Genomic DNA, 24102 nt, shown 5'->3' on the forward strand with positions numbered 1-24102 from the left:
CTGAGATCACTTGCTCCCAAAGTCCAGTGTCCCCAGGCTGGCCTCATTTCCAAATCTCAGACCAGGCCCTGACCAGGCCAACCTATGAGTATCCCCACCCCTACTCCGAGGATGAGGGGATATGAGGTTTCACAGCATCCCAACATGGATGGCACACTGGCCTTCTCAGTCTTGCTCGAGCCCTGATGAACTCTTAGCACCAACTCCTATGCCCCTAGGCCAGGAGTTTCTTCCAAGCAAAAACCAAATTAACTCTCCCATGAGGAGCCCAAAACCTAACGTCAACTCAGCAAGTAATATTGGGTCATGAAGTAAACTTCCTCTCACCTGACACAAAGGTCACAGTTGAGTCTCAAGTGTAATGATGGCACAGGGCTACACAGAGCAGGCCAGAATTCCAATGGCCATCACCAAGCAGGAAAACTGGCCTTCTTATTCATCCACCTGCCCCCTCCATTTGTCAAGCACCTACTGTGTACACAGCTCTCTAGAGAGACTAGAGATACAGTGATAATCACACAGCCCCTGCTGCCCTGAAGATACCATGGCAGAGGATCAGTGAATGTCCCAGCACCTTCCAGGCCCAACCCTGACCTGCAACTCTAAAATCCAAAACGGTCTAAACACTGATTTTTTACTTGTTTTTAAGATTTTACTTTTATTTATTTGTTATGTGTTTCTGTGTGCAGGTATGCGCATCTCAGTACAGTTGCCCAAGGAGGCCAGAAGTGTGTGTTAAATAAGCCTCCCAATATGAGTGCTGGGAAGTGAACTCAGGTCCTTCCCACTGAGCCACTGCTCCAGCTGCTGAACGAGTTTCTCACTCATTTCATAGCACAACCTAAGCGCACACACGTGCGCGCACACACACACACACACACACACACACACATATATTTTCTTTTTAATTATGGGGTGTGTGGTGTGTATGGGCAGATAGATATATGACTGTCACAGCACCTGGAAGTCAGAGGACAACTTCCTCTACTCCATCATGTGGGTTCCTAGGATCAAACTCAGTATTCATGCTTGCACCATCAGTCATAGCTGGAGTACTACATATGTTCCTTTCTATCCAGTTTGGAAGGAATTTAACATGCTGATATAGAGACAGGCACATTAGCTGTGATATCAGGTGTGGTACCTGTGCTCTATTCCCAAAGTCATCAAGCAATCCTTGGTAAGAGTCTATGGTAAGAGCCTAAGGCCTGAAGGCCTGAGTTAAGGAGCCTCAATTCCCTGTGACAACACGGTATAATGGGGAGGGGCATCTCAGCCACCAGGCACTTACCGAAAGGAGCCATCCAGGTTGGCACGGTGGATGAAGCTGAGCTTGGCATCAGCCCAATACAGCTTTTGCTCCTCCAGGTCAATGGTTAGCCCGTTGGGCCAGTAAATGTCAGAGTCTACAATGATCTTCCGGGTACTGCCATCCATCCCTGCCCGCTCAATCCGGGGTGCTTCCCCCCAGTCAGTCCAGTACATGTACCTAATGAAAAGATAAAGGGAGAGACACAAACAGACCTGAGGATTGGTCCCAATATCTAACAAGCCTGAAAAGCTCACGCATCAGACCTATGAGAAATAACCAGAGGTTGGGGTTGAGAGACCAGAACTTTCAGATTTTAGGTTAAGGGATTTCATGCTTGAAATGCTTGAAACAGGAGCATACCACCACCACCACCACCACACCTCCTCCTCCATCACCTCCACACCACACCTCTTCATCATCTCCACACACCTGCTCCTCCATCACCTCCACACCTCCTCCTCCATCACCTCCACACTTCCTCCTCCATCACCTCCACACCTCCTCCTCCATCACCTCCACACCATACCTCCTCCTCTCTTCACACTTCTTCCTCCATCACCTCCACACCATACCTCCTCCTCCCTCCACACCTCCTCCTCCATCATCTCCACACCACACCTCCTCCTCCCTCCACACCTCCTCCTCCATCATCTCCACACCATACCTCCTCCTCTCTTCACACCTCCTCCTCCATCACCTCCTCCTCCATCACCTCCACACCACACCTCCTCCTCCCTCCACACTTCTTCCTCCATCATCTCCACACCATACCTCCTCCTCCCTCCACACCATACCTCCTCCTCCCTCCACACCTCCTCCTCCATCATCTCCACACCACACCTCCTCCCCCCTCCACACCTCCACCCATCACCTCCACACTTCCTCCTCCTCCCTCCACACCACACCTCCTCCTTCCATACCTCCTCCTCATCATCTCCACACCACACCACCATGTCCATCTTTTGTGTATACAGCTGCCCTCAAACTCCTGATCTCACTGCTTCCTCCACCTCCCAAAACCTAGGATTACAATTATGTGCCACCATGCCCAGATTATTTTTTATATATTTATTTTATTTTCAGGTGTGTGTGGGGGGGTGAGTGCAGGTACCTGCGGAGTCTAGAAGAAGGTGTGAGTTATAGCTGGCTGTAAATTGCTCAAAGTGGGTGCTAAAAAACAAACTAAAGTCTTCAAGAAAGGAAACACTGAGCCATGTCTCTAGCTCTGAGAAACGTGTTCTTAAGAATATAAAATGTGGGGGGCTGGAGAGGTGGCTCAGAGGTTAAGAACACTGGCTACTCTTCTAGAGGTCCTGAGTTCAATTCCCAGTAACCATCTGGTGGTTCACAACCATCTGTAATGAAATCTGGTACCCTCTTCTGGCTGAGAGCATACATGCAGACACAACACTGTATACATGGTAAATAAATAAATCTTTAAAAAAAAAATGTGTAATACACTCCTTTAATCTCAGAACTCAGGGGGCAGAGACAGGCAGATGTGTCTGAGCTCAACGAGTTCCAGGACAGCTGGGCTATGCAGGAGAAGCCTTGTCTCGAAATATCTGTGGTATGTGTACAAACACATACACGCATGTAGGAAGAGCTAGACGAATGGCTTAACAGCAGTTAAGAACTAGCTCATAAGGCATTTGCTGTACACACACACAAGTCTGGAGTACTAAGTAAATCCCCAGAGCAAACAAAACAGATGTGGGGCCACACATCTGTAGTCCTAGAATTCCAAAGTCAGGAGAATCACCTGGAAGCTCACAGGCTGGCTACCAGTAACACAACAGAAATAGCAAAGAGAAACCTACCTATCTCTACAAGTGGAAAGAGAAAACTGACTCATGAAAGTTGTCCTCTGACCTCCACATGTGCACAAAGACACATGAACAACCCCTCCCCAACACACATATATCATCATCCAAGGACAGAGGGCAGGGTTGTAGCTCAGTGATAAAACTCCTGCCTAGCATGCACAAAGCCTTGGGCTCCATGCCCAGACCTATAGAAAAAGAATATAGACTAAGATGACTATAATATCACAGAGTATATAATCTGTACTGGACAACAGGGGCCAAAGTGCCATTGTGTTGCCCATGGCTCTATACAATTCCAACTTGCTGTCACTTAAGCATATGCTATGAGGACATTCCCCTCCCTATTAGAAATATTTCTCATGAAGCACAGTGTAGCAGTGCACATCCTACTATCCCTAACACAAAAGAGAATAAAGCAGAGGATCACTGGTTCAAAGCCAGCCTGGATTACACAGTGAGTTTGGGTCCTGCACAAAAGGAACAGCATTGATTCCCAGGAGGGTCTGAGAAGAGAAGGCTTTTTCGAGACATGTTGAGAAGCTCCCAGAGAGGCCCATGTCATATATCCATAAGACATTCCACTCCATATAGTACCTTTACATGTGCTGTGCTCATACATCAGCATTCAAGATGGTAAGACCCAACTCAGGTCCTCTACAAGAACAACATGTGCTCTTAACCTCTGAGCCATCTCTCCAGTCCTACCTGGTGTCTCTAAACAACCATGAAGGACCACCTAAAGCATTTCCCAGTGTATTCAGATACCCCTCAATGACCGTGGTAAAGGACAAGGGGCTGGCTATGACACTTGCTACTCTTCTATAGAGGGCCCAGGTTCAATTCCCAACACTCACACAGCAGCTCAGAACCCTCTGCAATTCCAGTTCCTGGGAATCCAATGCCCTCTTGTGGCCTCTGTAGGCACACAATGTACATGGCACACAAACATACCCATACAAGAAAGAAAAGTAAAAAGGAGCTAAAACTGCATATATGCGGAATCTTTTATGTGGTGGAGGAAGGGCATGTATTACAGCAGCAGCGTTCACCCACTCAGGACTGTTCTTAGTGTTTTCATGTTGGAATAGTGAGGTCACATGACACCTCTGTATAGATGGGGACAGACACAGTTCCATGTCACCCTTGCCAGGTGCTCCTTCTTTCAGAATAGAACCCAACCCTAGTCACTTCATATCCCCAACCCACTTTGTGCCTGGTCCACGATGCTGCCCTCCACAGCCATCTATAACTGCTATGAGGGAGTCAGACCCAACCCAAAGCCAAGAGAGCCTCGTGAGCTTGAGTTACCCCCTTTCATGGCTCTAGTCTTCTCTATGCCAGAGCCTTTGCACTGGCCATACCCTCTTTTACAAATACCACATGGCTGTTGCCTTCACCCACATTGGGTCTCTACTTAAAAGCCACTCAGAAGCCAGGGCTGGTGACACAGGCCTATAATCCTAGCTGGTCAAGAAGCAAAGGCAGGAGGATTCCAATTCAAGGCCAGGGACTTCAGTTCCTATCAGTCTTCCAGGAGTCTCTGTGGCTGAGATGGATTGGTCTGTGTGAGAGTCTGACAGATCAGGCTCAGGCTCAGCCTAGCAACCTGTTCCTCAATAGGACCCCTGTGCTCTTGTCTCTCTCTCTCTCCATGCTCCTGGGACAGAATGCTCTAGCTCTATCTACCCTCTCACATTCACAAACACGGCCCATTCTCAAGCTGTGTGTCACTGGGGAGTAAGACAGGTTCCGGGAACAGGGCAGCGTTCAAGGCTTCTGGTTGTAGCTGTGGAGCTCAGGAGGGCCCCCTTGTGTCTTTTTTTCCATACTGGGGATAGAATCTAAGCCCTTACCTTGCACATGCCAGATATGTGCTCTCTACAACCAAGCTACATCTCCAACCCTTTTTCTGTATCTCATTTTTGAGGTAGGTGTGCTGGTTAGTTTTATTTCAACTTAATACAGCTGCAGTCATTTTGGAAAGGAGAACCTCAGTTGAGAAAAATGCCCCCAATTGGCCTGTCAGCTGTTAAGACATATTTTTGACTGCTAATTGATGTGGGAGGGTCAACTCACTGTGGGCAGTGCCACTCCTAGGTTGATGGGCCCGGGTCCTATAAGAAAGCAAGCCAGTGAGCAGAGCTCTCCTCTCTGCTTTAGTTCTGACTCAGGGTCCCTGCCCTAACTTTACTCAGTGATGGGGTGTGACCAGAGAGGTGTAAATCAAGTATACTGTTCCATCCCAATGTTACTTTTGGCCATTCGTGTTTTACCACAGCAATAGAAATCCAAACTAACACTGGGCAGTGGCACAAGCCTTTAATGCCAGCACTCGGGAGGCAGAGGCAGGTGTATCTGAGTCCAATTGTACAGCCTGGTCTATGGAGCTAGTTCCAGGACAGCTGGGGCTACACAAAGAAAGAAATCCTGTCTTAAAAAATCAAAAGAGGCCCATGACAGCGCTCCTTACCAGCAGGAAGTAGTTTGGAAAGAACGATGCCCAGATTCCCAAATATTGTCTATAAATGTTTGTTTTCATTTAAATGGACTTGGTTATAAAAAATAAATAAAAAAAATAAAAAGAAGGGAAGGAGGAGGGAGGGAGGGAGGGAGGGAGGGAGGGAGGGAGGGAGGGAGGGAGGAAGGAATTCTAAGACACCTTATCTCTCACTGGGATCTGGAACTTGACAATTAGACTATGCAGGTAGCCAGCAAGGCTCAAGAAGTCATATGTCTCTGACTCTATGGTGCTGAGAGTCTAGACATATGCCACCACACCTAACTTTTTCTAGGGATTTAAGTTGGGTCCTCATGGTTACAAGGAAAGTACTTTACTAAGGGGGCCATCTCCCCAGTTCCTGTGTGTTTTTTATGAGTCTTTACAGACCAGGTTAGCCTGGAATTGAGGCAACTTTCTTACCTCAGCAGCCTCCAGAACGCTATGATTACAGTGTGAGCTACCATAGCTGGCTAAATAAACATATCATGTTTTAGAGTTCACAATCTGGAAGGGAGCTGATTCCTAGCAAGGGGTTGCTCCTTGGGGCACAGAAGAAACGCCATCCCCACAGCCACCCATAGGACCTGGAGAACAGAGGTTTACCCATGTGCAGGATCCAGGGCAATGGCTCTTGGCTGGTCCAGGTCCTGCCAGAAAAGAACCTTGCGGGACGTTCCATTGAGGTTGGCCACTTCAATGCGGTTGGTCTCTGAGTCTGTCCAGTATAGCTTCTTGCCGACCCAGTCACAGGCTAGGCCATCAGGTGACACAAGGCCAGAGATGACGATGCTCTGTGCAGCAGCTCCAGTCTGGTTCAGGTAGGTCTGTTTGATGGCCTCCTCACTCACATCTGTCCAGTACACAGCGCCCTTGGAGAACTGGAAGTCAACAGCAGCTGCATCCTCCAGGCCACTGGCCACAATGGTGGACTCCAGCTTCACTCCACCTGCATCCACTAACCGTACATCCCGGCGATTGGCAAACAACAGTAGCGGGGAGGCTGTGGGCAAAGTAGAGTATCAGGATGGCTAGCTGTGCAGGAGAGGGACCAGATACATGGCCACCTCTGACCCTTCCACTAGTCCCCCAAATCCAAGACCCCTTCTTTCCAATGGTTCAGAGACTCTCTTGGGGATAGGACTGTGCAGGGAGAGAGGCAGGAAGACTCCCCCAAATCCCAAAACTCTGGGTCCACTGCTCTCCCCAAACTGGAAAGAACACTTCCCCATCTCAACAAGCTCTTCAGAGGCTTGGGGTGGGGGCATTTTGTAACCTCCTAGGATTTTTTTCTCCAACACTCACTGGGAGCCAGAAGCCAGGGCTCCCCACTCTGAACCACTAAGGAAACCACACACTTAATTCCTAAGCTTTAAGAGAAACCCACAACACACTCCTGGGAAGCTAGTTTTCCCTGGAGGAGACCTGGCAGCAGCCCCAGGGGCCCACAGTGAGTCAGGCCACAATGTGGCTAGCTCCTCACCCTCACCTGGGGACAGGCGGCTTCTGCCCTCCCTCACCTGGAGAACCCTGGGTGATGTGAGCTCTGTATCACCCCATGGCTCCAACTCCCTCTCCTCTGTTCAGGCAGAGGCAGCAAAGGAAAGCTCAGAGGAGGGGGAAGAGAAAGTTCTAGAGAGATATAGGCGTAAAAGAGAAAGCCACAGGGGCAGGCAGAACCAGGCACTTTCCTAGGAAGGCAGAGCATCAGGGACTTCTCATGCCAGGGGCCTCTGGTGTCAGCAGGGAAACAACTGTAACCAAGATCTTGCAGTGATGTCAGGTCAATGCAGTGAATGGGCAAACTGAGTCAGGGGACAAGATGAGAGTAGAGAACAGTGCAGGAGAAGACTGAGTACTATGTAAGGTAGTCAGAGGAGGGAGATTAAAACCCATGCAAAGTTCCTGGGGTGGAAACACACGGTGGTAGCATGCATGAGGAGAGAATGTAGTGGATGCTGGTCCTGTGGGTCCTTCTCTACCAGGTGACTTGCCCCTTGTGCCCAACACCTCTAAATGTACCCCAACAGAGTAGGGGTCCTAGCTGTACATAATCCTGGCCCATAGCTGCAGCCATCATAAAGAAGCATAGGCTCATCCCAAGTCACACCAGGTGTAATGATTCTGTGTCAGCCTCTGGCTTGAGCACTGAAAGGTGGTAAAATGGACTCCCCAAGAAAGTTTGAAATTGAAGGGGACAGTGGGCAGCAAAGCAAGGATGCGCAGCTGGGAACACACACTCACACGCGCACACACACACACACTTTCACCAGACGCTGCACTTCAGAGTCTCTGGCCTCAGGAAGGTTGCATGCTAGGAGCCAAGCCCTGTGGCCCAGCTTACACCATATCTGGAAAAGCTCATGGAGCATCCTCTAATAGACAAAGATGATAGTGGGATAAGCTATTTGGATAATACCATAGCACCTGTTGCATTAAAGACCACAAAACAGATGGCTTAGCAGTTAGAAGCACATGCAACTCCTGCAGAGGACGCAGGTTCAGTTCCTAGCATTTACATAGTGGCTTCCAATGGTCTATAGCTCTAGTTCCAGGGGACCCAACACCTCTGATGCCTGTAGGCATCTTCATTCATATGCACACACCCACACATAAAAAGACACATGTACACATAACTTAATAATTCTTAAAAACGGAGCAAAATGGATGACTTGAGGAATGATGTCCAATCACTGAGCACTGGTCTCCACATGTACATACCACTGCACATATGTGTGCACTCCCTCCCCATCCCCCAGCTTCCTCCCTCACCACATCACTGTGAATCCATGTGCCCTGGCGCTGAGGGCACAAGAGAGTGTTAACTGGTGACAAAGGCTAATAAAGGCTTGGTCAAGCAAAGGAGTCTGTGCCTCAAGATTGGTAAATATGTATTTTCAAACGTTAACTCTGACTTTCACATTTGTTGCTAGGAGGCTATTTATGCAAGTATATTGGATATACTTATAGGGGTTAAAAAAGGGATTGTTGGTACTGGGGTTTTCAGTCTCAATTCTGCTGTGGCAGGGATGATAAACTGACCACAGGGCCTGGTGCCCAAGGCAGGAGGGCAAGAAGCCAGACCTCTAGGGAGGGGTACCAGTAGGCCTGAGGTATGCTCTACACAGGGACACAGGGTCAGCAGTATGCTCCCTGTGAACCAAGTGGGGTTCAGGAGGCTCGCCTGGAAACTACTTGGGGTAAGGACTCCCTAGGCCAGGGTCAGCTCCACTAGACTTGAGATCCTGAGCTTAATACTAGCCTGGATCCCAGCTGGGAGATTGGAGAAAGACTTTTTTTAAACCACCTTGCTAAGCTTCAGTGTACACACACACACACACACCACCACCACCACCAACACCACCAACACCAGCAGCAGCAGCACCACCCACCCACCAAACAAACAAAACACTAACATTTTGACATGGCACAGTGGCACAAGCCCAGGACATAAGCAGAAGGCTCTGAAGTTTGAGGTCATCCTTAGATATGTACTAAGTTAAAGGCTAGCCTGTCTCAAAACAATGACAAGGGGTTAATGTTTTGAAAAGACACAGTTGACAACTGAACAGGACAAATTCCCTATGACATACGACAGGCTCCCTTGGTCTACTCTGGTGACCTCATCAGTTTAATCTTGTATATATCCCTTCAAAGCAAAAACATGGACATCCCATATCCCCAGAGATTGTTCAGCACCCAGAAGGGGGGTGGGCATAGCTCATAATGATTCTTTGACAGGTACTTATCTGTTGCTCTCAGGAACCCAGCAAATCAGAGAAAAACATCAGCTCAGGCCACCTCCTGCCTTGGGCACCAGGCCCTGTGGTCAGTTTATCATCCCTGCCACAGCAGAATTGAGACTGAAAACCCCAGTACCAACAATCCCTTTTTTAACCCCTATAAGTATATCCAATATTTATATGTAGAATCCATAACAGATGGTTTCCCTTCTACTCCAATAGCCCCTGTTTTACACTATTTACATGGTTACTTCAAACAAGGTCCAATTCCAGGTAATCTAACCCTTTGCTACAACTCCAAAATAAGGTGCAATCTTGGTCCATGCCTTATTTATAATCACAAACTGTTACATTGGGCCCCCAATGGCTCAAGGAGTGCATGGGAGCCTATGCACACAGGAAAGAAGACTCACTAGCCAACTCATCTAGATAACTCAATAAGCTCCAAGATTGGAGAGAGACCATGTCTCAAAAAAACACTGACAAGGCTGGCCAGTGGTGGCACATGCCTTTAATCCCAGCACTCCGGAGGCAGAGGCAGGCGGATCTCTGTGAGTTCGAGGCCAGTCTGGTCTTCAGAGCAAGTTGCAGGACAGGCTCCAATGAAATACAGAGAAACCCTGTATCAAAACAACAACAACAACAAAACTGACAGACAGATGAGTAGGTAAATAAATAAATGACAGGGAGCAAAAAGAAAGCAAGAGAAGCAATGAGGCCTGGCCCCTCCTCTCCAATTGACAGGAATAAAGATAAGCCACCTTGAGACACAGAAAATACTGCTGTACCACTGACAACATTCTTTTTTTAGTAATTCTTTGGTGTTTTGCTGACATGTATGTCTATGAGAGGGTGTCAGGTCCCCAGAACTAGAAAAACAGACAGTTGTGAGCTGTCATGTGATTGCTGGGTATTGAACCCGGGTCCTCTGAAAAAATAGCCAGTTATCTTAACCACTGATCCATCTCTCCAGCCCTGAGAACATTCTTAGTCAAGGTAAAAGAAAGTGCCAACATGCCTTTAATCCCAGCACTCGGGAGGCAGAGGCAGGCAGATCTCTGGGAGTTCAAGGCCAGCCTAGTCTATAGTGAGTTCTGGGATAGCCAGGGATATGTACAACCCTGTCTTGATAATGATGATGATAATCTGATTAAGATGAAAGGAAGTGCCAACACTCACTGACCCACAGTTCCCCCAAACCTTGGACCTACCCCATCTGCATGTCCCACATGGGACCCAGCATACAAGCATACAGCAGGAGCTGGACTACTACATCTGCTTCCTGGCCATGGTCACTCACACCCAAGCAACTATGACAGCCATGACCTCAGCCCTAGAATCTCACAGCTTCCCAGGGGCTTTTCCCCAGCTAAAGCTGCTCTCAGTGACATAATCAATGGAAATGAGCAGGTTGATGCTTACAAAGAATAAAACCTTAGGTCTCTTGTAACCCCTCCTACCCTACCACAGATCTACCTTTAATGGAAACCTCAGCAAACAAGGAGAATGGCTCTCCCCACCTACTCCTGACCTGAACTACCTATAGCCCTCCCTATCCACCCATCCATCTATCTACCCATTCATCTGTCTGTCCATGTGTTCATCTCTCCATCCATGCATCAGTTTACAGGCCTGTGTACCCACTGAACCAGGAAACCTCCTCTCTAGCCTCAGTCCCCACTCCATACCCACCAGAACAGCCCAATTCCCAACATACTCTACCAGGCCACCTCTGTGCCATTAGCCATTGCCACCTATAGATTTTGACACCTGGTTGATGGACACCTGGCTCCATGCTACCTAGTATCCAAGGCCTGAGGGAAACTCTGTCTTCCCAGACCCTGGACCATACTCACATCTTTGGGGGTATGCAGCTAATAAACCCAGCAGGGCCCAAATCACAGCTGGGCAAGGCCATCATTTGTGTCAAGACCAAAACAGCCATGGCCAGGCCTGCACATCCAGAAATGTGACCAAACACATTCAGAAAAATGATGTGCCTCTCCCACAACAGAGGCTGACAGGACTCTGAAAAGCTTTTGTTTTGACAGAGTTGGGGAACGCTCAGGAGCAGAAAACACAAGAGCAGAACCTGCTGTGCTAGCAAGGCAGTGGGAAGAAGCTTCCAGAATACCACAAAAACAAACTCTACCTTGGACTGGCCAGAATGGTGAGCTGGCCACACTTACATAATTACATCACAAGGTCTGTGCAGGCCTCCGGCTACAGAACAAGGGCACCTCTTCACACCACGTCCTCACACCCCCAATTCCAGCAAACACTGGTTCCCCACAACTGCCTCTGCATGCAAACACCCCCACTGCAGGTTGGAGCTTGCCCTCTGCTTCTCCCCATAGGCACACCCATTTCTGCTGCCCGTGGGCACCTCATCCAGTCTCTCCAACCCCCACACATTCTGACGCTCACACATGAAGCTCACCTTCATCCTCAAATACATACATCCAAAAGCATGCCAGTACACACACACAGACAAGAGCACACATTCACTGCACCAGAGGAAGCTTCCATTAACTCTGAAATTTAGGCAAACTTCCCGGGCAGGAACCACATTTCAAAGGTCAGGGAAGCAGGCGAACAGGAAACATGGGGGGGGGGGTGGAAATGGGAGGGAGCATAGAACAGGAAATAAGAAATCACTTGCAAAAAATAAAAAGAGTAAGACAGGCTAACGAGATAGCTCAGTGGGCAAAGGTGCCTGGCGCAGGTGAAAGAGGAAAGCTGACTCTACAAAGTAGTCCTCTTACCTCCACACATGTTCCATCACATACACGCCTGCGCATACATATGCACAATAGGAACAAACATATGTCTAGGGAGATGGCCCAGCAGTTAAGAGCACTGGCTCATGTTACCTAGTGTCTTACAGCCATCTGTGATTCTAGTCTCAGGGATCTGACCCCGTCCTTCTGGCCTCCATGGGCACCAGACATGCAGTTGGTACACAGACATACATGCAGACAAAACATAATACATAAAGAAAAAAAACTGGAGAGAAAGAACAAGGCTGGTGGGCCAGACACTCTGGAGGATGGGGCCTCTCAGGCTTCACTAAAGAGTGGCATGAGCTAAAGGGTCCCCACTGTGCCACAGCAGAGCCAGAGACTGTGCCTGACATGGGGCCACTAAGGCTCTGGCAGGCAGCAGGGTATGTGGCTGTGGCTGAAGACTGGAGGTAACTGTCCTTTACACCCACTGCTTGTGGCAAAGCATAGGTTCTGTCACACAAAGGAGTTGGCCAAGGACAATGCTCAGCCACCCCTCAATGTCCTATGTCTCAGGACCAGAAACAGGCTCACTGTGAGCATGCCAGCATAGCTGCCAGAAGGCTTGCTGGTCTCGAACCATGGGAAGCCCCAACTCTAAGGAGTCAAGGCCCCAGTGGCCTAGGCCCCTTCCAGAACTACATGGTCCTCATTCCCACACACCATGTCATTCCTACCAAGGACATTTCCAGGGTTAACCACCAGGTAACCATGAGTGGAAGTCCCAGCTTCAACAGAAGCCAGCCATGAAATACCAGGTTCCTGAACTAACACCCACAGTAGAACCAGCACCGGCTATGGGGTGGTCACCACCTTAGCCCCGCCCAGCCACATGAGGGAAGATCCAGGCTCCCTTCCACAGGTGAGCAACCATGGTGTATTCCCTAGCAGCTCACCAAGGTCATGCTGTGTTCACAGAGGAGGCAGGCCCAGCCACCAATCCTAGGATGCATTTCCCACTGTGCCTGGTTTACGCAACCCTGGGGATCAATCCCAGGGCTTCATGCACATTAGGCAAATGCTCAACTGACATTCTTTGCCCTGTTTTTTTGGTTTTAAACCAGGAAACACATTTTGAAAAGCACTGGCTTAGAGTCAGAAATAAAATAGAGTGAGAAGAGCCAGAAGAGGCTGGGCAGAGGCACATGGAATCCAGAATGGGGGAGATGCCCAGCCTGGTTTGTTCCCCTGCCAGAGGCCAGCCTACCTCCTGTTCCTTTCACAGACCAAAGGCCTGATGTATACCAGCAACAACCTCACCTATGCCCCAACCACAGCACTTTCCTCACACCCTACAGGCTCCTAGGCCACCATAGGCCTGCTGGCAAATAACTTCCCTATAGCACAGATGACCAATGGCCACAGGATGCTCTGTGACATTACTCCAGACCCCAGCCCAGTGTTGAACCAGCATAACCCCAGCAGAGTAGACTCCACCTAACCCCAGGACATCATGGAGCCCATCAGAGCTGGCTCATGTGTGTGGTCTATGTCTTCAAATGGCCAAGACCTCAACTAGAAAAGGAACCATCTAACAGGTGGCATCAGGCCAATGGTCTTTACAGAGTTCTAGGTCCAGCTATTGATACCCCCACAGTAGAGGTTTCCAGAAAAGATGCCTTTTTACCATGTAGGTCATTTCCCTTGCTAATCAGTTTAACTGGGTGACATGTGCACTCAAGAACTATGACAGTTTACATGTGGAGGTCCTGGGAAGCCCCAAGGGAAGGGTAGCAGCTACCAGAGCTTCTCTGGGGAACTCTGGCTCTCCTGAACCCTTACACTCCAACACGAATGTGCGCACGTGCACGCACACACAAGTATGCACATGCTCCCAAAGCCCCAATTTAGCAACCACATAATGTTACCAGCTCAGGGATACCCAGGACAAATCGTGACATTGATTTATGTCTGCAAATGTGCGTTTTCACTAATTAGAAGGTTTAGGTCAGAGTAGAGAAAAATATGTATTTCAGAGTCCCAGTTTGACTTGCCAGAAACCAGCCCATTACTAACATTCTTATTTTCGACAAAATATAGCATTCTGATTACACACCATCTTGGTCCCATGGCTCCCAGCCTGCCAGGCTCCCGGAAGTGGCCCACGACCACGGCAAAGACCAGGACAACAATCCCAGGATGGAGATGCACTCAGAGCCCCTAGGGAACAAATGCTTGGACACTCTGATAAAGACAAGTCCTTCCATAGGACAGTGGCAGCTTTCACCCAACGCTTCATGGCTTGTTCTACCAGGTATAGGACAGCTACTCAGGTTCAATGAATATGGAAGACCAGCCCAACAGACACCTCCCCCAAGAGGACAACTGTGACAATGCAGCTCCTCTCCAGCTCTGTTTCCCACCAACAAGAAGCAGATCCGGGACAAGAAGGAGCACCTTTGGCAATTTAGTGTTGAATTTGGGGTGTGTGTGTGTGTGTGTGTGTGTGTGTGTGTGTGTGTGTGTGTGTATGTGTGTACATACAGGTGTTTAGGCTGCATGTATGCCAATGTACATTTGTATACCTGCTGCCCACAGAGGCTGGAAGAGAGTGTTGGATCCACAGGACCTAGAGTTAAAGACAATTGTGAGCTGCTATGTAGGTGCTGGGAATCAAACCTGATCATCCTGTCAGCCTGTTGTTGGTTTTTTCAGACTGTTATCTTGTATGTAGCCTAGAATGGCAATTAACTCCACCTTCCAAGTGCTGAGATTACAGGAATAAGTCACCACACTCAAATCCTTAAAGCAATTTCAAAGATCCAAGTGATGGTAGCACAATTTAATCCCTGCACTGGAGAAGAAGCAGGCAGATGTCTGTGAGTTTGAGGACAGCCTGGGTTACACAGAGAAACCCTGTCTCAAACAAACAAACAAACAAAATCAAAGAAACCACTTACAATTCAAACAAGCTTCTACTCTTTCTTTGGGCCTCAGTTTCCCCATCTCTAATCCAGGGACTGTGATGATTCCATCCATGAAGCAGTGGCAGCAATAAACGTCAATTGCTTTTATCTGTTGTTTTCTGGGTGTTCCAAAGGAGAGTGCATTTATTTACAAAGGAAATCTTCCCAGCATATGAACCACACACACCTAGGGATTGTGCTGTTCAGACCAGTATGAAGGTATCAAAACCAGCTCCCCAGCACAAAGACTGGCTGAGCAGCTCCTAATGTGCCATGCTTACCCCTGTATTTGGCTCCTGACCCTCATCTAAATAGAACAAGGTGAGCCGCCAGGGCTGCAACTCAGACATCTGGCTTTTGGTGATGCCGGATTTTCCTGGCTGCCACCTGCCCTGCATCTGCAGTGACCTGAGCCTGGACTCCTTTTTGAATAAAAATTAGCTCTAGACACAACAGCTCAGAGCTAGAATGATTGCCCAATATGTTTGAAACCCTGGGTTCTGCCCCCAGCACTTGGACAAACAGACATATGGATGGCCAAGGAAAAGCCACTGAGATTCAAGGTAACAAAGACATCAGAGTCCTAGTGTCACCAAAAGCACTGCAGATCAAGAATTAGGCGTGGATGAACTCAGAGACACAGGACTGGAGCTGCAAGCCAGCTGTGGTGCCTGAGCCACACCCTGAGAACCACCGCAACAGTCAGTCAGACCCACCAGCTAGCCCACTTGGCACTGACGCATTTCCACAGAGGTGGGAGAAGGTGGGATGGCCCAGGCCCTCCTCTGCGGGCCAGAGAGGGAAGTGGTTCGCGTGTGGTCACAAAGATCTCATTGTTCTGTCCTCGGAGAGGAAACTGGAGAACCGATTTCAGAAACAAGCCTACCTTTGTACCAGCTCCCGTTTCCTTTAAGTGCTGCAGAAACGAGTCATAAAAACCGCCAATTTATCATCGCTCTCCAAAATCTGTTTACTGAGCCAAAGTTGCAGACTTCTGCTTTCAAACAAGCCACGGCTCCTGGAAAAAATGGGAACCCAGGTGCCAAGGCCCAGGGGCCACCGCCCAAAGTGGTAACGAGTGCCAACTCAGGCTCCCGTAACACTTCTTTATCCCTTGCGGCCAAATGGACAGATGAAAACGATAGAGAAAGGTACAAGCCACCTCTGGGGTTGTAGAGATGGCCTTCTGGTCTCAGCCAAGTTGATCATGGCACTGACATGCTTGGAGGAGTGGGAGTTTGAGCTCTGGCTATCTTGGAGCCTCGAGGGGTGACAGGTCTGGAGGTTGGTGAGCCCTGGAGCCCTTCCCAAAGTGCCTGCTATGGGCACTAGAACACATGGACTCTGCAAGAGAGACTCAAGGATGACCCAAATTCCCTATCAAATAAATCCAGAGAAAGGCTCTACTTTGGCTGTTCTGGGATAGGTCCTGGTGTGATAACCCCATAGATCTCATACCTGCCCTGCCCACCTGCCTAACCTGCTGCCATCCGTGCTACAGAGACCTTATGAAGGCAAGAAACCTTGCAAAGTGCCATCTGGGGCAACTCCACCAAGGGGACTCAGATGCCCAGTGGGGACAGGGATTGATTTTCCACAATACTTAAGTTAATCCATTAAAGAGCTAGGTGTGAGAGTACAAATTCAAGAACAATCTAGGTAGGCAACATAGTAAGATCCTGTCCCCCGCCCAAAAAAAAAAAAAGGCATCAGAGGAAGGGTACTGGATAGATGGCTCAGAGGTTAGGAGAACCAGCTGCTTTTTCAAAGGACCTGGGTTCAGTCCCTAGCATCCACATGACAGCTTCTCAACCATCTGTACCATCTGTGACTCTATGACCATGTCTTCTGATATCAGAGGACACACAGTACACATGAACAGCCATACATGCAAGCAAAACAACATTACATATAAAATAAACTTTTTTTAAAAAAATGCTGCATTTTGCTCAATGCCCAGACTCTTCTGCAAAACCATCAGGTGTGGGAAAACATCCAGCTATTAGGCAGATAGTCCATACGAATGCCCACATGGCCCTTATCTTCCCCACTACACAGGAGAACCAGCAGACAGGCTTCCCCGCCTGTTCTCACAGGGCCCACCTGCCAGACAGAACAGGGCCAGCCAGCAGAGCATGGCCAGCCAGCAAAGGCAAGCAACCCTGAGGGTTTGGATCAGGACTCCAGCCTATGCAGCTCCCTGACACAGCTCTAGGCAGGGCCATGTTCTCAGCCTCAGTACTTGCATCTTCTGGACAGAACTGTGAATACAGCAACAGTGGAGCCCATACAGCAATGTAGGAATAAGGCCCTGAGTGCCCTAGTTTTATGTCAACTTGACACAAGCTAGAATTACCAGGGAAAAAAGGGGGGCTCAATTGAGAAAATGCTTCCATAAGATCTGGCTATAGGGAGGCTGGAGAGAGGGATCAGCAGTTAAGGAGCACTGGCTACTCTTCCAGAGTTTCTGAGTTCAATTCCTAGCACCCATATGGTGGCTCACAACCATCTATAATGGGTTCTGATGCCTGATTCTGTCTGGTGCTCTCTTCTGTCAGGCAGGCACATGTGCAATAGAGCATTCATATACATAAATAAATCTTTTTTAAAACATCTGGCTGTAAGGCACTTTCTTTCTTTTTTTCCTTGGTTTTTTGAGACAGGGTTTCTCTGTATTGCTTTGGAGCCTATCCTGGACCTAGCTTGGTAGAGCAGGCTGGCCTTGAACTCAAGAGATTCATCTGCCTCTGCTTCACGAGTACTGGGGTTAAAGGTGTATGCCACCAACACCCGTTGTGCATTTTCTTAATTAGTGATTTATTGGGGAGGACCCAGCTCATTGTGCATGGGACCAACCCTGGGCTAGTGGTCCTAAGCCATGGGGAACAAGCCAGTGAGCAGCACCCTCCATGGCTTCTGCATCAGCTCCAGAGTCCTACCCTGTTTGAGTTCTTGCCCTGACTTCCTTCAATAATTGACTACAACATTGAAATGCAAGCTAAACAAACCCTTTCCTCCCCAACTTGATTTTGGTCATGGTGTTTTATGGAAGGAACAGACTCTAACCAGGACAGGCTCCATGTGCCACTTCTTCACAGTGACCACCTGGGTTTAGTGGGTCCCTGAGGGTTTGCAGATAGGAGACCAACCTAAAACTCCTGGAACTGGGAGCTCGGGGTAGATGGGGGAACACTCCAGAGGCTTCCACTCCTGCAGGTTCAGCTCCGCTCAGACACCAGGCACTACTCAGTGAACATGAACCCTCAGGAAGGAAAGATTTTCCCTAACAGACCATATTTCTATAAACTGGATGCCACCTCCCGTCAGTTCTTACTGAATGAATGTGATGTGGTTCTTTCTGACAGAACAAGGACAACTGGAAAGATCCAAGTCCCCACCCGCTGTTTCGCCAGCAATGGGCCATATAGCGGAGTCCTAGGGCCATGGCAGAGACCACACAAGTCAGCTAAGCCTTGTTTCCAGCCCCAACATCAGCTTTGTGTTTTCTTTTAAGGCAAGGTCCCATGTAGCCCAGGCCTCAAATGTACTATGTACCACAGTGCATTAATGCCACCCTAGAGCCTTCTGGACTGACCATCAGGATACCAGGTCTGTGTTTCCTCAGAGCCCCAGCAGAGACAGAATGGTAAAACTCAGGCACACAGACTCTAGCATGAACAACCAAAAAGAGCAGCATGGACAACATGCTTCTTATTAAAGTTCCAACATCCTAAGGTAAGGGGATGGAGTAATGGCTCAGCACTTAAGAGCACTGGCTGTTCTTGCAGAGGACTTAGATTCAGTTCCCAGCACCCACATTGCACTCGCAACACTTCTAACTTCAGCTCCAGGTAATCAACTCCCTCTGCAAGCATCTGCCCACACAGCACACATTCCCACAAACACATAAAGAAAACTAAAAACTTATTCTATTATTTAATTTTTCTGAGATGAAAGGGGTCACGGAAAGTTTTTTGAGCATAATAAAAATGAGCTGGGCTTGATAGCACAGACCTATAATTCCATGACTCAGGAAGTAAAGGTAGGAAGACATTAGTTCAAGACCAGCCCGAGCTACACACAAGTCTGGGTCTAACCTGAGACACTGTCACCAAAACAAAACAAGAAAAAAAAAAAAAAAAAAAAAAAGTATCCTGTGAAGCTTGCAAGTACCAGGCACCATCATGACATCATACAGTCCAGGCTACACAATGTCAGCCAGGATCATACAAACAGGTTTCACCGTCTGGTGTGTTCGAGGGGCATGGGCTGGCTGCTCAATGAAAACAGCTCTGCCCATGGCAGGTCTCAAGTCCATGTTCTGAAGACATCAATTACTGCCAAAAGGTGGATCTCAGAAGAGGAAGGCAGGTACCCCATAAACTGATAAATAACAGGGGCCCACAGAAGATTCTGGACTCTAAGAAAGGCCTGTCAGTCAAATATTCCCACTTTGGATACTATAGAACTGGAGAAGTTTACTGAGAAGGTTAAGCACACAATGAAAATCTAGTTTAAAGAAAATGGAAGAGCCAGGAATGGTGGTACACACCTTTAATCCCAGTACTTGGGAGGCAGAGACTGGCGATTATCTGAGTTTGTAGCCACCCTGGTCTAGAGAATTCCAGATCAGCCAGGTTTACACAGAGAAACCCTGTCTCAAAAAAACCTAAAGAAAACAGGGAGTGTAGGGATGGCTCTGCTGCTCTTTCAGAGGGACCCAAGCTTGGTTCCCAGCACCCATCTGTAGCCATCTGTAGCGGTTCACAAACTCCTGTAACTCCAGCTCCAGGGGATCTAATGCCCTCTTCTGGACTCCTCGGGTGCTACACTCACATGCACAGGCAAAACACACATATACCTTATTGGAAGCCAAATCTTTAAAAGGATGTGGCTCAGTCAAAAGAGTGCCTAGCATTCATGAAGCCCTAGTTTCAAACCCTGGCATTGAATAAAACTGGGAGTACTAGTGCATGTCTGTAACTGAAACAGGAAAACCAAAAAATAATAGGAAGCACAGCCTGAGGTAAATAAAACCCTATTTTACACACTTAAACACACACACACACACACACACGCACACACACGCACACACACGCACACACACGCATGCAAAACAAATTATTCTGTCTAGAACATAAGATGAATAGACAAGAAGGTTCCATGGGTTAAAGAGATGACTCAGTGGTTAAAAGCACTGACTGCTCTTCCAGAGGACCAGTTATTCAATTCCCAGCACCCACATGACAGTTCACAACTGTCTGTAACTCCAGTTTCAGAGGATCTAATGCCCTCACACCAATATACATAAAATAAATTTAAAAACAAACAGGTTTGTTGACCTTTTACCAAATGAGCATTGTGGGGGTAAGGGGTGAAGCCTCAGATCCCTGATGGTCTAAGTAAGGGAAAGGGACAGAAATGGCATCCACCCTGAGCTTCCAACTTGAGCAGAGAAGGCTAGGACAGTGTGGCTGCACCCTGACTCACACCACCCAATCTCATTAAGAAGTAAGTTGAGTTGGGAACAGCATGGAGATGTAGCCTGGCCTCTAGAAGCAAATGGAAAACACATCTTGCCCACAGCCACCTGGTATGCATTATGTTCATCTCCAGGCCTAGACCCCACCTGCCCCTGTGGATGCAAGGATGTAAGCTGACAGGGGACAAAGGCTGGAGGGCACCCAGGCTGAATTCTGGCTAGGCCACACTGGGCAGCTATTAATGGCCCCATTGAGCAATTTCCTGAGAGTTCTGCCAGGCAGAAGCAGCCTTCCCATCAGAGCTAGCAAAAGGGACAACCCAGGGAGGCACTCACCTTTTGTTCTGTAATGATTTGGGGAGGAGAGCAATCTGCTTGGTAATTAATTATCTATGCCTTTGGATTGAAGCTGAAAGTAGTCTGCCCTGGAGTGGGCTCCCCAAGTGAACATGGTGGCAGGGGTGTCACCAGATAGTCCTGCCATCAGCCCATTGAAAGCAAAACACAGTGTCTGATGAAAATCCCAGATGATGAGATGGGTCCTATCACAGGTGGCAGATGAGTTGACTTCCACAGCCAGGGGCTAGAAAACACATCACATCCAGCCCCTGACAACTGCTGGATGTCACCTTTTACTATTCCCAGACCAAGAGATCAAAGGAAGAGGTCAAGAAGCTGACTCTGCAAGAGTAAAAACCCAAAGATAGTCAACAAGCTTCCAAACAGAACAGAGGGGAGGGGTTTGCACAGTTATCTCAAAAAGTACAAAGATCAGGGCAGAAAGGCATGATAGGCCACCTGGTGGGAGAGTCCAGGATCAGGAGCCAGGATCAGGGTCCCAGGACAGGACACCACACAGGGAAGAAAGGCAATCTGGTTGAACAGAGATATGTTGTAGGATGTTTGTACACTCTGTGAAGATGTATTGCTGTGAGTAGTGTAATAAAAAGCTGAACAGCTAACAGCTAGGCATAGGCAGTACTTCCAGGCAGAGAGAGAACTCTGGGGAGAAGAAAGGCAGTCACTAGACAGTGATAGTCACAGAGAGGAAACAGGAGGTGCAAGATGGAGGAGAGATAACACCACATGGAGAACATAGATTAAAATAAATTGGTTAATTTACATTATAAGAGCTAGTTGAGAAACACCTAAAGGAAGGCCACGCTTCCATAATTAATAACAAGTCTCACGGTCATTATTTGCAGGCTAGTGGTCCAAAAATAGTCCAACAAGAAAGCTCACTATACACAGCACCCAACATGGAATCACATATAAGGCCTGAGAAAGCTAAAAAAAAAAAAAAAAGTTCCAAACAATCAGCTCCTTGGTGACCACAGCCTCTCAGGTAGGCTCAGAGTAGAGAGGCATGGCTCTTTTAAGAGGCCCTGCTGTGTAGCTGAGCACTTGAACAGCCAGCACTGGGTAGAAACAATTGCCATAGGCAGACACAACAAATTCCCAGAGCTTGGGAAGATAAACGTAGCTATGGACAGGTACCCACCTACATGAGGCTAGGTTCTCACAGAACCAAGGGGGCTGGAGCCAGCTGCCAGTGAGCCATGTGCTTAGTGGAACAGCTCAGCAGCCTAGCAGTTTAAGACTTGTCCTCCCACAGTCGGAGAATGCTGCATGCACACAGTAAAACCAGGTCCAGATAGAGAAAATCTCTAAATAGATAGAGTATGCTTGAAAATGTGCTCAGATGCTGAAGAAAATGGGTATAAGCAGTCATAGAAAAATTAATAGGTTAAAAGTAATAGTCTTTAAAAAGAAAATAATATGTATACACACATACACACACACACATATCAGACTGGAGAGATGGCTTAGTGGTTAATACTAACTGCTCTTCCAGAAGACCTGTGTTCAATTCCCAGCATTCACATGTCAGCTCATAACTGTAACTCCAGTTCCAGGGAATCTGACACCTTCAAACCAATGCACATAAAATAAAGTTAAATTAAAAAGAAAAAGAAAAAGCCATGTTAAGATGGGAAAAACACAATGTGTCTGGATCCTGTATAGCACTTGTTGACTTCAAAACTTTTAAATGCTAATCAACAAAAACAACAGCCACTGAGAGGCACTGGATTATGGAAACTGCCAAATTAAACCAACCTATGTATTTTAAGAATGTCAACTTCAGAATAAAAATTAGAAAATGTGTTGTGTTGGGGAGAGGTTACGCTTTTGTTTCCACAGCAAACAAAAAGCTATGGATTCCTTCAAAGTTAGTTGAGATCAAATGTTAAAGGAAACCTCCTGAGAATCTTGGCTACAGACGAGAAAAAAAAAAATATATAAATAAATATGCTGATTCCTCGGAATGGGAACAGCTCTGAGACTGGAAAAGACATTATAAATCTTGTTGGCTACAGAGTCCTCATGACTTACTACGTTACAGTTTAGTAAACCAGTCCAAACAGACTTATAAAGTTGACAGATGTCTTTTACCTATTCAAACAGAATAAAAATCATCTTTAGCTGACCTGTGTACACTGCACATTTCATACTTGTGTTAATACAGATGTATATGTGACCTTTAAAAGTTTTCAGAAAAAAAGGACCAGACACCAATGAAGACAGGTAGCCCAGATGACCTAGGCTCTCAGGTGCCTCTGATACAGTTTCCTCCAAATTCTGTATCCAGAACAACTTCAAAGCTGCTAGCTGAGATGGTCTAGCCTCATGCACTACTCCAGACAAGACTTCTGATAAGCTCTACACTTTCCCATCACACAGAGACTAAACAAAAAAAATAATACAATTAGCTCTCCCAGGATTTGAATATTATCCCAATTTTGCCAGGGTCTCCTAAAGAGGCTGTCACCCTCAGACAACAGGAAGCAGTCTAGAGAACATGATGTCTTCATCCCCAAGAGATGGGGTGGGTGGTTTTTAGTATTTCAGTGGGTTATGAATGATTGTCATTGTCTAGGGCAGTTGGCTACACATTGTTACTGCCCATGGTCAGGAAGGAAACTCAACAAAGGTTAGACTCAGGGATATTTTTCTAAAGGGGCGGGGGGGGGGGGGATACAGAAATAATAGGATAAATTATTAAGTCTACTTTTAAATTAAAAAACCATTAATCTCAAATATTTTACATCAGTATGGATTTTGTATATTGATACAAATTTAAAGTTATTTGTGTTATACTGTATATATGTTTCTACTCTTGTTTTAGGTATTGTACCTATTCAGCTCATTTAAAAATATAAAGTTTAGTCTTTAAAAGCTATTTAGAATAATAAGGAAATACGGGTTAGCAATTAGTTATCTATAACAATCAAACATATAGTCATATTATTTATGTTTTCAATTGGAGATATATTTTAAATAGATAGTCTTCAAACGTTACAAATACCTATAGAATATGGAATTTAAAATGTTTTAATAACATAAGGTTTTTCAAGCCAGGCAGTGGTAGCACAAACCTTTAATCCCAGCAGTTGGGAGGCAGAGACAAGTAGATCTCTGTGAGTTCAAAAGCCAGCCTGGTCTACAAAGCAAGTTCAAGGATACGTTCCAAAACTACAGAGAAACCCTGTCT

The 24102-nt window shown here is 47.3% G+C and overlaps 1 protein-coding gene across 1 annotated transcript in view; it reads right to left on the reverse strand.

Annotated features, from left to right (window-relative positions):
• Lrp5 (LDL receptor related protein 5) overlaps window positions 1–24102 on the reverse strand; it is a 100225-nt gene that overhangs the window by 64713 nt on the left and 11410 nt on the right. The window contains exons 2-3 of the mRNA XM_051193516.1: window positions 6242–6638; window positions 1292–1489 (exon numbers count right to left, since the gene is read on the reverse strand). Coding sequence (XP_051049473.1) covers window positions 1292–1489; window positions 6242–6638 — 595 coding nt within the window. The remainder of the gene's footprint in view (window positions 1–1291; window positions 1490–6241; window positions 6639–24102) is intronic.

This window comes from Phodopus roborovskii, unplaced genomic scaffold (genome assembly GCF_943737965.1).
Source record: "Phodopus roborovskii unplaced genomic scaffold, PHOROB, whole genome shotgun sequence".
Classification (NCBI taxonomy): domain Eukaryota; kingdom Metazoa; phylum Chordata; class Mammalia; order Rodentia; family Cricetidae; genus Phodopus; species Phodopus roborovskii.